The sequence below is a fragment of the Anolis sagrei genome, chromosome 6 (assembly GCF_037176765.1).
Source record: "Anolis sagrei isolate rAnoSag1 chromosome 6, rAnoSag1.mat, whole genome shotgun sequence".
Taxonomy (NCBI): Eukaryota; Metazoa; Chordata; class Lepidosauria; order Squamata; family Dactyloidae; genus Anolis; species Anolis sagrei.
In genome coordinates, this window is record NC_090026.1 from 85672425 (window position 1) to 85687110 (window position 14686).

General features: G+C 37.6%; 1 protein-coding gene across 7 annotated transcripts in view; it reads left to right on the forward strand.

Moving 5' to 3' along the window:
- The window catches only part of THRB (thyroid hormone receptor beta), a 233891-nt gene that overhangs the window by 200000 nt on the left and 19205 nt on the right, over window positions 1–14686 (forward strand). For all 7 annotated transcript variants that reach the window (XM_060781919.2, XM_060781922.2, XM_060781921.2 and 4 more), the window contains 3 exons: window positions 6617–6717; window positions 10765–10912; window positions 13740–13945. In XM_060781919.2, coding sequence (XP_060637902.2) covers window positions 6617–6717; window positions 10765–10912; window positions 13740–13945 — 455 coding nt within the window. The remainder of the gene's footprint in view (window positions 1–6616; window positions 6718–10764; window positions 10913–13739; window positions 13946–14686) is intronic.

Genomic DNA, 14686 nt, shown 5'->3' on the forward strand with positions numbered 1-14686 from the left:
AGACCTAATCAAGGAAGCCATGGCCCCTAGTCTGCAAAATCTCAGCAGGGCTACTAGTAATAAAGATGACTTGAATATCTCTCATTAATAAGGTTTCTATAAGTCAACTTGATAGTGGTTATCAATAACACCAAGAGAAATTTAGATGTTATGCCCTGCTTTAACAGCTGCAATTACAGAAGCTAAGAAGCCACTTGAGATCCTACTGTTAGCCTTTCATCATCTAAAAGCATGAAAGATCAATTTTGGGGCAAAACTCCAATTATTTGTATTATATATACAACTCCTGAATGCTGGTTACTAGTAGCTGAAGCAACAATGTCTGTTGATTTCTCTACAATTACTGTTATTGTTGACATATAATATTCTCAGTCAGGAATCAAGTTTTGCTGCATTTAGAGTTTTGTAAATTCACTCAATAATAATAGCTCTTTTCTCTTTTCTCTAAAAAACCCCTCACATCTAAATGAGTAATATGTTGATTCAGCAAATAAACAAAGAAACAGTTCAGAGGGGATTAGTTGTAAAGGATATTTTTTTATCATCCATTCACATAAGTATCATGCACTCCTCTATAGGTTGTTAGACTGCATTCCCTTTCATTCCTTATCATTGGTTATGCCAACTTGGGCTAATGAGCGTCTCAGTGCAACAAGATCTAGTGAACCAGATGTCAACCCAAATTCAGGAGATATAACCTTTTTGATCCATATTCATCTTCCCTAGGGGAGTGCTTCTGCTGATAGGAAGTTGATTTTTCCCTTTCTTCACCTTCATTGAAGGGACTGCATGATCCCCCATTTAATTTTTGGTGAATTCTACTTACTTGAGCAGCAGAGTAAATGTCAAGACCCTTCACTTCAACAGGAGCTTCAGTAATGGAACGAGGGGAGTATTTTTACTCATTCCCTCACCCCTTTGTAGTCTGCTGTTCTCAGCCTTTGGGCTGAGAAAGACGGGATAAAAATACCACAAACAAACAAACAAACAAACAAACAAATAAAATCTGATTAGGAACCTTCAATACATACTACTTACCAATGTGCAGGGTGGGGGGAAAAATGAGACAGCTCTGTTTCCAGTTGTAAGGGTTTTCCCACCAACCGATTTCTAGCATGTCAACAACTTAACACTTCAGTTGAACATTTAAAGATATATTTTAAACATCTAAAAGAAATGTTCAATCAAACTTTTCAAAGGAATGCAAACACACCAAAACATAAGGGTTTTAGATATGAACAGTTTTTATTGTTTCACTCTCTCTAGTGGTAGATATTTGCGTGTGGGGGTGGTGGTGGTAATATAATTTTATTGGGAGCAGCAATGAATTTATTTTGCCCTCCAGAGCTATGCTCCTGACACCAATGCAGGTCTTGAAGAAGTGATACGACAGGTTTCTTGTCTGACTGCCAAATGGAAGTAGGTCTGTGGCTATTTAACAAGCAGAAGATATCCAGCCTACATTTATATGCTTTTCTCCAGAGCTTTGGTATGTTAACCTTTCTGGACTTCAGCTCCCAGAATCTTAAAATCAGGACAGGTATTTTTATGATGATTTCCCAGAATTGGGTTTGCTTCTGTGTGGTATGCAGTATGTGGAGATGCTGGAAATTTCCACTCAGTAAAATAACCTAGACTATAAGGTGCAGGGTGTATATTGTGAATAAATTATCTACCATCTATCACTTGCATATCAATAGTGGTATCAGTAATGGTGCCCATGTTGTGTTCGGCTGCAGTCTTAGGCATACTTGCTCGGGAATAAGTACTTTTCTCTTTTATGCTAAGAAATTATGCTAAAGATTATACTGTAAATCAACTAAAAAGTGGTAAGAGTCAGTCAACATCTTGTAGGCTCTTATAGATGACTGATAGAAGTTACTTTCAAGAATACATTGCTCATGTCATATTGAACTCAACCAGGACTGAGCAGGTAGGAGTTCTAGGTGACTAGCCTGCCATACCGATTCTCTTTAAAAGTAACTTTCCAAGTTCTGTCAATGAGCTGTGGCTTGATGTTTGGGTAATTGTGCAAACCTAGTTTATCACATTCCTTATTTCTCCTAAGTTACAACCTTATTTCTCCTAAGCTACAATCTAGAGGTGATACTGATTTTTTCACATTTTATTTTGAGAATGGGAGTGCTGGACTAGCAAATAGCTATGAAAGTCACTGAGTGACTTGAGCTAGGGAACATCTACATGGGCCACAAAATCCAGGGCTGCCATGGGGTTTACACCAAACTGCTCCTAAACCTTGGCATTAGCAGGAATGGAGCTCTGGCTGCCCAGTCGGGCCAAACCCAGTTCAGCTCTAGTGGATGGCCACGCCTACCTCCGGTGTTTTTGTCATGCAGGAGCCATTTCTGACATTCAGGGAAACTGGAGCATTCCTCGACTCTTTTATGCAGGGCAAAACTGCATTAACCAGTTTTACCCCACATTGGGGGTGAGAAGGTTGTGTGCATCATAGGAGTGACTCCTCACCAATTTGAAGTTTGTGGCCCATGTAGACAAGACCAGTTGTTCACTCGCTTAGACTTGTCTACTTTATAAAGTTTTTTTTCACTGGGGTTGGGGTTAAGGTCCAAGTATATTGGATTGAAATAATTGGCATAAAGACAGAATCCAATGATAACCAATAGGGACAAATAACCCCCATGAAAGTGGACAACCTACAAGAGTTAAATGCAGATATGTGGAGGGTCAATTATATAAACAATCCTTATTTCTCATTTATTCTACCCCACTTCCCCCAAATGCATCTTTCCCTCATGTTCATATACATGGCTTCAAGAAACATAATTAAAATTAAAAAGAAAAATAATTTGTATTAAATTGTAAAAACAGTGGTGAGGTAACATCTTAGGAAATACATTATATGAGGAAGACAAATGTCATGTTGAATGAATTGAATTTGATACCTGAGTATAAGTGGCTGATGTATTCTGAAAGAAGACATTTCTTCATGAGCTGAGACTTCAAAAACTCAGTCCCAAACAAACAATATAGGGGGTTCTAGATGCTACACTAAAGCTCCGAGTATTCCTTCCTAATGGCTATATTAACTAGGAATGTGGGGTCCTGGACCATCAACTGCTGAAGAAGGGCTTTTCTGCTTTTTTGTGATTTTCGAACTAACAACCATGTAATAGAGATTACAACATATCAAGTAGATTATTTACAAACAACTGTCAATTTTATTTCCTGAAGCACCAGGTTATATGACCTTTGTCTTGTATATTTATCACAAGCATGCATCATACAACATTCTTGCATTGTAGCTAAAGCTTACCCTATTGATATCCCTACCTTAAGCATGGTTTTTAAGGGAGGTTTATGATTCACTTAATAATATCAAACAAAAGTTCAATTCAGTGCAACAAAATTGTTCAGGAAAGTGCTTAATTTCTGATTAATCCGCAGATCAGATGTGTCATTATGCCACTGATGACTCTGTAACAAACATCGCATACACATTGCAATCCCACATATTTACCATAAAAACATTCTGAACTAAATTCTGCCTACGCTAAATAATTGTTTTGTAGAACATGTCCATGTTTATTGATCAGGTTCCAGATGGTTTGCATTGTCCCCCCCCCCCCATCTTGTTTTACTTATTTGAAGATTAAATTTGTATATTTAGTAAGCAGTTTGACTTAACAGAAAATATGATTTAAGTATAAAACATGTATAATTAAAATAGGAAAATGTTACACTGAGAATATTTTCATGGGAACACATGACTACGACATATAAAACTCAGGCTTCATTCTATGTAACTAAAGTCTTGCTAGTGCTGCCCAGATGGTTTGGACTGTCCCAGACATCATGGTGAAGAATTCTGTAGCCAAAAACATTTGGAAGACACCAAAAGGCAACTTTTAAATGTGTAGGGGTTTGTTTTTTTGCTTTGCTTTTCTGAGAACAATCTTTTTTTACTGATAATAGACAATAAAATTACATGGATGCTAAACCATTTACAACAACACTGCAAATACTGTTCTGTAGCAAGTTATGTATGCGTTTTTCCCCACCAAAATTTCTCAGAATCCTCTGATTTGCCAATGTTCTAATAACTAATCATTTCTGTACCAACAGCAAGCTTCCACTTAACATACCATATGGATAATTATATACCTTTTATCACTAGGGGCATGTCTAGACTGGCCACAAATCTTGAATCAGCCAGAAGTTGTTCCTAGATGTCCACACAATATTCAGGGACACCTGGTCCCTAACACAGGATAAAACAGGTTAACCTGATTTTAATCCATGTTAACAGAAGTTGAAGAAAGTTTCCGAAACTCTGGAGCAGCCTCACACTTTGGACAAGGATGAACAGCTGGACTGGTTCTAATTCAAACAATCCTGCTGTTTACATTGATCAGTGCTGCCATCCCATTTCCCCTATGCGCCGTGGTGTAGGAAAATGGGATGGTGTAGTATCCGTTAATCTTATTTTCATCTTATCTAATAATTAACCGTGAAGGCATTGGTTTTGATATGATTTAAAAACTCTGGTTTTTAATTTTGTTTTAAATGTTAAAAATGTGGTTTTAATGTATATGTGTTATGTTGATAATTTTATGCCTATGTTTTGCTTACTTTGTATGTTTTTGTGTTATTCAATTTGGAAACCGCCCTGAGTCCCCTAGGGAAGATAGAGCGGTATATAAATAAATAAATTATTATTATTATTATTATTATTATTATTATTTTGTTAAGGCATCGAATAGCTGCCTGTTTGTAAGCCGCCTTGAGTCACCTTCGGGTTTGAGAAAGGCAGGATATAAATATTGTAAATAAATGAATAAATAAAAGCTAAGATGGTCTTTAAAAGCTTTCTCTAGCTTACTGGGTGGTACATGATCTAAACCAGGGGTCCTCAAACGTTTTAAACAGGGGGGCAATTTAGTGTCCCTCACACCATTGGAGTGCCAAACTACAGGTGTTTTTTTTTTAAAAAAAAACAACTATGATCAAAATCCTATGCATACTGCTTATTTTGAAGTTAAAAAAAACCAAAATGGGAACAAATACAGCATTTAAAATGAAGAACCACTTTAACTCAATGTTATGGAATCCTGGAGCTGCAGTTTTATCTTTTGGCAGAAAAGGTGAAACATCTTATAAAATGTAAAATTCCAGGATTCCATAGCATTATGCCATGGCAGTCAAACTGGTGTTGAACTGCATTAATTTTGCAGTGTATATGCACTCTATTTTTCCGCGCTTTCCCACCTGCACAGGCGCTGCACCAGCATCTGGCCCAGCTTGGCCATGTGCAAGTTCTGGCAGCAAAAGGGCCAACCACTTGTGCAGGAGGTGCAGGAAGGCAGTTCTGGGCGAGGAAAGGGGTGAACCCCCCCCCCCCGGGACTCCAGCACCAGGCAGCAGCTACAGTGCTCCAGATCCACCGCTGTTTCCATCTCCTTGGAGGAGGAGGAGGAGGAGGAGGAGGAGGAGGAGGAGGAGGAGGAAGAAGAAGAAGAAGAAGAAGAGGAAGAAGGGGATATAAAAAGGAGAAGAGGAGAAAGGGAGAGAAAAAGAAAGAGAGGAGGGAGAAAGAGAAACAAAAAGAGAGGGGAAAGGGGGAGAGACTGAAACGGGGAGAAAGAGAGAGAGGGAGAAAGAAAGAGAACTTGAGGGAGAGACAGAAAGAATGAAAGGAGTTCTGCGTTAGCAGAGCCAAGACTGATTCCACTGAGAGGGAAGCCTCCTCCTTGGTGGGCCGGATAAATGCCCTTGGTGGGCTGCTTGTGGCACCTGGGCTGTAGTTTGAGGACCCCTGATCTAAACCATGAGAAATTCTGACCACAAGAAATAACAATTTTTAAAACTAATTTTTCAGTTAGAATTTTGTTTTTCATATGGAGTGTTTTTCACATGGAGTGTTTACTTCTTCTGGAAAGCTGTTATACAAAATACATGCCTAATTTTCCTCTCAGTAATCAATATGGATCCTCTCAATAACCAATATGTGTTAGGCTTTATGCAGAGGACCAATAGTTCCCTCACTGAAGACATTTCGATGTGACTTTTAAGATACCCTTTTGAAACTAAAACTAAACTGTACTAAAAATGAATATACTTCACGTAACATAACTTAACTTGGCTTGTTTGGTATCTCTTTCCAAATTGTCCCCAGGTGAGATGTCTCTTAAATATACAACTATGATCTCTTAAATATGCAACAAAAGGTTGCTAATCTTGCTTGCGTTGTTGTGTTCTTTCATAAAAATGGCCAGTTTATCCATCTCATCCATGTATTTAGTGGGTTTAAAAATGTTTGACATTCTAATAATAATTTGGGCCTCACTTTCTATTGCGTAGGGATGATTCAGCAAAACTAATGGTTTTTAATTGCCACTGAGTTTATGAAGGGGAGTTCAACATTGGCATAACTAGCCTGGATTGTAACAACCAGAGTATATAAGTGCTTAATGTTAATAGACCATTTTGGACTTTTGATGCACTTCCTGCATATTGAATAAAGAATTGCTTCTTAGACAAATGGATATCATTTAAAAGCATTAACTATTCATATTCTTTCCCTGATTTTTCTTTGTCACTGATCCTTTCTCTTTTTCCTTCCCTCCTCTCTCTGCAGGGTACATACCCAGTTACTTAGACAAGGACGAGCTGTGTGTGGTTTGTGGTGACAAAGCCACTGGGTATCACTATCGTTGCATCACTTGTGAAGGCTGCAAGGTAATAATCACAAGAGCAAAAGGTTGGGAGCTGGAAATGATAAGCCATATCTTTTTCCAAATCCTGGATATTACGTAAAGAAACAGGCTGTTTAGGAAACAACATCTGTTACATATAAAAATAACATGGCAATACTACTAGTATTTGTTTTAGGTTTTTTTAAAAAACGGAAATTCATTTTTTTCAGGGTAGAATGAAAAGAAGTTTAGAAAGCATTTCGTGGTCTAATAAATCTTCTAAAAGGTTTATATTTTGGCATATTGGTAAAATGTTATGAAAGACTACTCAAGGTCACAGGAATCTAGACCAGATTTGGTGAGATTGTATTCTCCAAGAGATTTTTTGCAGAGCTCTCAGACTACTGCATTGTTCCCAATGGCCACAAATTACCTGGACTTGTTATCAGTTGGAAATTTCCACCATAACTGTAAATTGTTGCTTTTGAAGGCCTGGTCCAACTCTCACACTAACATGGCAAAACAAAGACCAGAAATTATTCTTACCAGTTTTTGTTTTTATCTGGGTCTGAAGCATCCTTTTAGTGCAGTGGTCCTCAAACTTTTTTTAGCTGAGGGCCAGGTCATGGTCCCTCAGACTGTTGGGGGACGGACTATATTTAAAAAAAAACATGAACGAATACCTATGCACACTGTACATATCTTATTTGTAGTGCAAAAAGACACGAGATAACAATATAATATTTAAAATGAAGATCAATTTTAACCAGCATAAACTTACCAGTACTTCAATGGGAAGTATGAGCCTGCTTTTGGCTGATGAGAGAGTCAAGTTAATGAGGATGGTTGATGTTGTGTGCCTTCAAGTCATTTCAGACTTGCAGTAACCCCAAGTCTAAAGATTAGGGTGAGGGCCAGGTAAATGACCTTAGAGGGCAGCATTTGGCCTGTGCTTAGTTTGGAGACACCTATCTTAGTGTATTTGACAAATTTCCCCCTCCCTCTCTCAATTATCATGTTTACATGGGAAGTTCTGTTGTATTGACCGTAACTGTGTTTTGCTTGCCACCACTCCCATGTTATGTTAATTATAAAATGGAAGTATTTTAAAAGTTTCTTGGGATGGAACTATAATCATCTTTTTTATCTTTATATATTTATATAAGTAGGTGTTGTTGTTGTTTTGGGGTTTTCCATTAGTTGTTGCATTGCTATTCCATAAAACATTTCCCCCAGTTAAATGCTTTGAAAGTTGTCTGTTATGACACTCTGTTCACAGCAGTCATTGTATTTTTCACCATCAAGAGAAATTTAGTAGTGTTGGTGCCCTTTCTGTCCCTACCATTCCAGTGAAGCTCACCTGGCTATCAATCAGATATGGCATTAACCCCAGGACTGTGGATTTGCAAAAGTATGGAGTAATGGTGTTGTTGTGGGATATGGAAGCCAATACAATTGGCCCTCTATATCCATGAATGTTGTATTCACAGATTCAACCATCCACAACTTGATTTTTTTTAAAAATCCCTAAAGCATATCATGATTTTTCCATTTGATATAAGGGACCCAATTTTACAATGCCACTGTATGTAGTGGGACTTGTGCATCCATGCATTTTGGTATCAAAGGGGTCCTGGAACCAAACCCCAGCAAATATCAAGGGCTCAATGTATAACTCTGTTAACTTTTTGTAGAAGGAAACAGGGAGAGCAAACTAATGTGCCATTTAAGGCCAGAAAGCATATAATAAAGAAAGTATAGAGAGATCACAGTCTGCTCTTTGTTCAGCCCTTGAAGTATGAGTCTAGCTTTGCAATTCCCCTAACTGATGTACCTAGCGATTAATGAAATGCTCTTTTAGCTCAGCGCATGAGAGAAAACAGGATGCCACAAATGTAGGAACAAGAGAAGCTCAGAGAGGAACTCTGAGATGGACTAAATTATAACCTATTGAGCCCAATACATTTTAGGAATTATTTGTAACAGGCCACTTGAATAACAGAACATTTTGTAAATTATAATCTACTCACTACAATGCATTTTTGTAATAGTCCCACTTGAAGAATAGAGATTTTAATGAAAGTGCATTCAGCTGAATAAATTATAATTAAGAAGACATAGAGGGCCTCTCTCTTCTTTTTGTCTTGTCCATTGCTGTAGTAATTTATGACTGCCAAGTATTGCCATAGCTTCTAATCTCTATTCAAAACTATTATGGAGACTGAAGGGAAAGAGAAGGTTTCGGTTACCTCTTCTGCCGAACTCAATATTCAGAACTCAGATCATTGATCAGATTGTGTTGAAAGCATGTCAGAACTGCCAACTTTGGAAATTTTTCCCTACTGGGAGAATAATAATTGGGTATTATATGCATCTTTTTTAAAAAATTACTTCAATTTTGAGACTTTTTTGGTAAAAATCTCAAGCTGCCTAACAGTGTTGTCAGCAAAAGTGTCTTGATATGTAGAGGCCCTATTCCTCATCAAGGATTAAGAGAGTGCTGGGTTTTCTTTACATCCCAAGTTAAAAGGCTACACATGTTTACCTTGAGTGAGAAATACAATGAATTGTGTGGACGAAACTTTTCACAAGAGGTCACCAATCAAAATATCCAAGAACTGAATCTTTATGAAATCTATAGTATGAAATCTAATTAAATGTGTGGTGGAGATTGTATGATGCCAAAAGACATGTGCTCTATATCTCCAACAGTTAAATAACTTCCTAGTGTCCAGACTCATTGTTTTCAAAGGTATTCTGAGTAAGTGTTGTGTCTCTTGTTTTCATTAGACAAGGAAATTGACTCATTTCTGTTTTCTGTAAGACAGCTTCTCAAACATATTGTCAATTCCCATTCTAAATTCCTTTCACTTATTGAAGTTAATGTTGTGATCATAATCCAGAAAAAAGTATATATTTATAGAATGTTTGATCAACTGCAACAAGGTGAGGAAGCCAGTACAGACCAATGGGGTGTTTCTTCTGGTTGACAAGTTTTGTTTCTAAAAACATATGAAAAAGATAATAAAATAGGGAGCACTAAACATTTTTATTTTACAGACTTTGTCTACATAGCTAACTTATTTCACAGGTGAAGGGGCTCTGGGTTTGAGGTCAAGTTATCCAATGCTGTCAGAATTGCAATTCATGCAAATTGTTGTTATTGTTATCATCATCATCATCATTAAATGGAGATGGGACTTTACTAGTAAAACAATACAAAATAGTGTGTCTTACCAAAGTGTACAATCTAAAATATATATGCATATGCACCCAAAGAGAAAGAATAAATAATAAAACTATACAGTATGAACATCTGGTTTCCGGAATTCCAAAATTCAAAAATGTTCATTACTTTCTGATGGTTTAGTGCACACAAACTTTGTTTCATGCAGAAAATTATTAAAACGTTTTATAAAATTACTTTCAAATTTTATGTATAAGCTGTATATGAAACTTAAATGAATTTTGTATTAGACTTGGGCCCAATCTCCAAGGTATCTCATTAAAAACATATATGCAAATTCAGGTATTCCAAAATCTGAAAGAAAGGAAAAAAAGAAATCCCAAATACAGGCAGTTTAGATAAGGGATACCTCATGTGTATTTTACAATTGTAAAATAAATTATCCAGATAAAATACAAAAGAAATCGATATAACATAATACAAAGTTTTACATTGAGATTTAACTGTGAAGATGCTCACTCCTCCGAAGAGAGTTCAAAACATTACTGTAAATTCTGCTCTTGGTAAAACTGTCATCCAGACCTTCTAGATCTATATGTACCTTGATGTCAAACTCTACTTAAACTTCAGTTTCAATAAGAAGAGACTATAAATAATGTAACGAAAATTGTAGGCTCCTTTACAGACCTGATTCCTATTGACAGTCCTAAGTACAACAGACTCATCAAATTAATTGTCACCAGTTACTGGTACATAAATTCCATTGATTCTATAGCTCTACTTTAAGTAATAATTTGAAAAGTTTTGATAATCAGGTAAATTAAAATTCAGATCATAAAGTTTTGCATGGTCAACAAAGAGAAAGTTGATGGGTTTACTTTTTTTTGGCATTTTTTAACCTAGGGTTTTTTCCGAAGAACAATTCAGAAAAATCTTCACCCAACATACTCCTGTAAATATGAAGGAAAATGTGTGATAGACAAAGTGACAAGAAACCAGTGCCAGGAATGTCGCTTCAAGAAATGCATCTATGTTGGCATGGCAACCGATTGTAAGCATCTTCTTTATCTTACTATGCTGTTTGTTTTCATTTAGGTATGTTTATTTCAGTTCAGGGTAATAACCAGTATTTCCCCCCATTTTACTTCAACAAGCTGGCTGAGGGTGTAGGATATTATGAGCCAGCTCATGTTTTCCATGCGGCTTTAATTTTCTATTTATTCTAGGCTTTCTTCCGGCCCTAATATCACCATTCTATGTGAAATTAAGGAGATGAATGATTGCTTTCACAAGAGTGGGAGGTTTTTGGAGTGGTGTTTCAAGGGGGGAAATTATCATGTTTAAAGGTTTGGAAGAATACGAAGTTGGATGCTGTTGTTGTATGAGTCATCCTGCAGTTGTTTGTTGTATTTTTAGCCAGAAACTGAGCACTACTCCATTCCTAAGGAACCGGAGCATATGGCTGCAAGATTAACCCTAAATCAACATGGCTTCTAAGTTTCCCAAGAGATTTTTTCCCAATAGTAACTTTAATTAAACTCCATGCAAGCAACTCAGAAGTAGAATCCAAATTCAAAGCTATTGCTGCTAGTAATTCTTAAAATATCAAGCAGGAATAGGAATGATACGGTTTTCCAGATATTGTTGGACTGCATTTCCCAGAAGTCTTAGCCACTGGCTCCACTGCTTAGACTGTTGGGAATTGGAGTCCAACAGCATCTAAATGACTTAGTATAGATAACATGTATCAAACTCAAGGCTTTCAAGCCAGATCGGGCCCTCGGTGTCATTTTATGTGGCTTTCCAGATGCTGGACTCCAACTCCTGTATTTGTCATCATTAGACATCATGACTACAGTTGATGGAAGTTGGGAGACAGTAACATCTGGAAGTCTGCAGTTTGTTATGTTTAGTCAGGAGAGTGAGGTGTGGATTTAGAAACAAGACTTGTGGATATGATGTCTGACTTGTGGATATGGTGTCTGACTTTAAAAGTGGCATTGGGTCGCAATTCCCATTATCTCTAGTCCTTACAGCAGGTAGTCAAAAATGATGGGAGTCATCATTCAATGACATCTGGGGATCCAAAAATAAAAAATAAAGAGCACTGACCTCTACATGAAAAATTAGTTGGCCCTCTGTACCAATTCGCCATCTATGGATTCAATGGGCCTTTGAAGGCAACCATAAGGCTTATGTGACTCTCAAAGAAAATGAGTTTGACACCACTGGTATAGACTAAGAAGGGTAGCTAGTGACTAATCCTGTTTTTGAACAAAATTGAAGGTAAAAAGCCAGAATACAAGCAAGTTGGAACAGGGTCCACTTAGATCTTTAAAAAACAAATAAAAAATAACTTGGAATATACAAGTTTCTTTTACCAGACCCATCTTTTCTATAAAACAAGAATGGGTGTGTTCAGGAGCGCAGAAGGCAATGGTGTTAGATGTTTGGTTCCCTTCATTGTAGATACATCACTGTTTTTGTGACTAAAATGACAATGCATTTTTTTTATTGCTTCTCCAATGGTTTGGAGACATTTTTGTCCATTTGGGGAAGATCAGGAAGCGCCCTCAGACAGCACGTAAGCCCACAAATGGAATCAAACTGTTTAAAATGTTTAATTGGGACCAAAAAAAAATTACTTTGCTAAAAAATTTAAGGATATTGTCAGACAGTACAGAAGAGGCTAGTCAAGGCCTGCATGGTCATAATGAATACTTCAAACATAGGATGTACTGATGCCTCCTTAAAGGATAAGGCTATCAGTGACTACTACAGTAGTTCTTTCATGTTTGTGGGGGTTAAGAAAGCAGGGTCCCTATTTCTTTTTACCTTAGAAAGCAATGCACCAGTCTATGTTCATTTTCTCCCAGAAGGACCTAGAAATGCCTAGGGAGAATTTTTTTTTTGCTTGCATATAGGGAAATAGCAGAGGCAGAGGCAGTGACAAATACAGTAATTTGTGAATAATCAAATTTGAAAGTGATTTATCGCCTCCAGTTTCAATGACAGGACGCCCTTCCTTACCAGTTATTGGAAGGGTGGCACCGTTCCCATGTTCTGCTTATCGGAGTACTTATAGATTCTAGAAGATGGTCATTGATTGGCTTGTCTGTATCAAAGCTAATTGCCAATTAGCACTTACAGTCAAGGCCTGCTGAGGTGATTCGCATTGTGTTTTCTTGAACAAAGAAGTCATTGATTTTCTTGCATGGATAGCAACTCATCTGAAGACGAAAGGTTCCTGTTTGCATTGAGGCTTCCTATGTGAGCAGAACCCTAGATTTTCCATGAATCTTGCTCAGCTGGAGAGAATCCATATTAACAGGAACCTTTCTTTACAAAAGAGGGGTGGGGGGACAGGGTACTCCAGTGATGGGCAAAGTGGACCATGTGGGATCCCAGAGTGTGACCCCTTCCTCTTCCAATTTTTTTACATTTTGCCAACCTCTCGTAGAAGATTAATCTGAAATCCAGGTAAGTACACCCCTAACCGGCAAGAAATACAACAAATGTTCTTCCCATAAGGCCCCAAACCACAAAATAGCTGAAATGACAGCTAGTAATTATGTGACAGTACCCAATTTATTTTCCTTTGTATTGATTCTGCAGAAAAGTTTAAGTATGTTTAATTGCTTGTTCCGAAAATTTGCTGAAATCACAGATTTGTAATGCATGTATCAATTTTGGTGATTTGACAATTTGCTTGATTTCAGAGACATGTGTTGCTAAATGACCTACAGGTTTTGCACTTGTCAGTCAAGCTGCTTTCTGCCAGCTCCCAAGATAGATAACCCTAATCCCCAAAAGAGATTACCCAGCTCCAAGAAGTGTTTCCAAATCTATTTTTCTGTAATGTGCCTTTTCCTTGTTAGTGGTGTTGGATGACAGCAAGAGGCTAGCAAAAAGGAAATTGATAGAGGAAAATCGAGAGAAGAGACGTCGGGAAGAGTTGCAGAAAACAGTTGGGATGAAACCTGAGCCAACAGATGAAGAGTGGGAGCTTATAAAAATTGTTACGGAAGCACATGTGGCCACCAATGCACAAGGAAGCCACTGGAAACAGAAAAGGAAATTTCTGGTACGTTCCAATTGTACAGAACTATTTTTGGTCATATTGACCTACAACTCCTGTCCTCTATTTGCCATATTTCTAAGCAGCCTTTTTTTTAAAAAAAATACAAAACACTAATATACTCCAGTTATCACTGGCCACTGGATAGGAGTCCTGGGTACAGAGGCGGCCCTAGGTAATTTTCAACAGTAAGCAAACAGTATTTTGCCGCACCCCCCCCCCCCCCCACCAATCACTGATATATATTTTCTGTTCGTCATGGGAGTTCTGTGTGCCATATTTGGTTCAATTCCCTCATTGGTGGAGTTCAGAATGCTCTTTGATTGTAGGTAAACTATACATCCCAGTAACTACAACTCTCATATGTCAAGGTCTATTTTCCCCCAAGAGCGCTTCAAGAGTGCCCCTGGGCAAAATCAACTATACTGCAAATGCTTACTTTGCATAATGAGTTGAGCTGCCCCTGCCTGGGTAGTATAGTCCAGTGCTGAACTGGAAAATTTTCATTCAACATTATTAACTTCAGTGAAATTACGTAGTTGCAGGGAGGGGAACTAAACAGAAACAGAACATATAATGAAACCAGTTAGATCATCCTCCTACTTATACCTGGGAAACCTGCAATCAGAACATATCTCCGCATTTTATTTCCCAACAATAGAGGAGTGAATCGTTTTCTCTCCCAGTTACATAGTGGTCCAATATAGCCATCATTTATGCAACTGATCCCTAAATTCTCATCCTCCA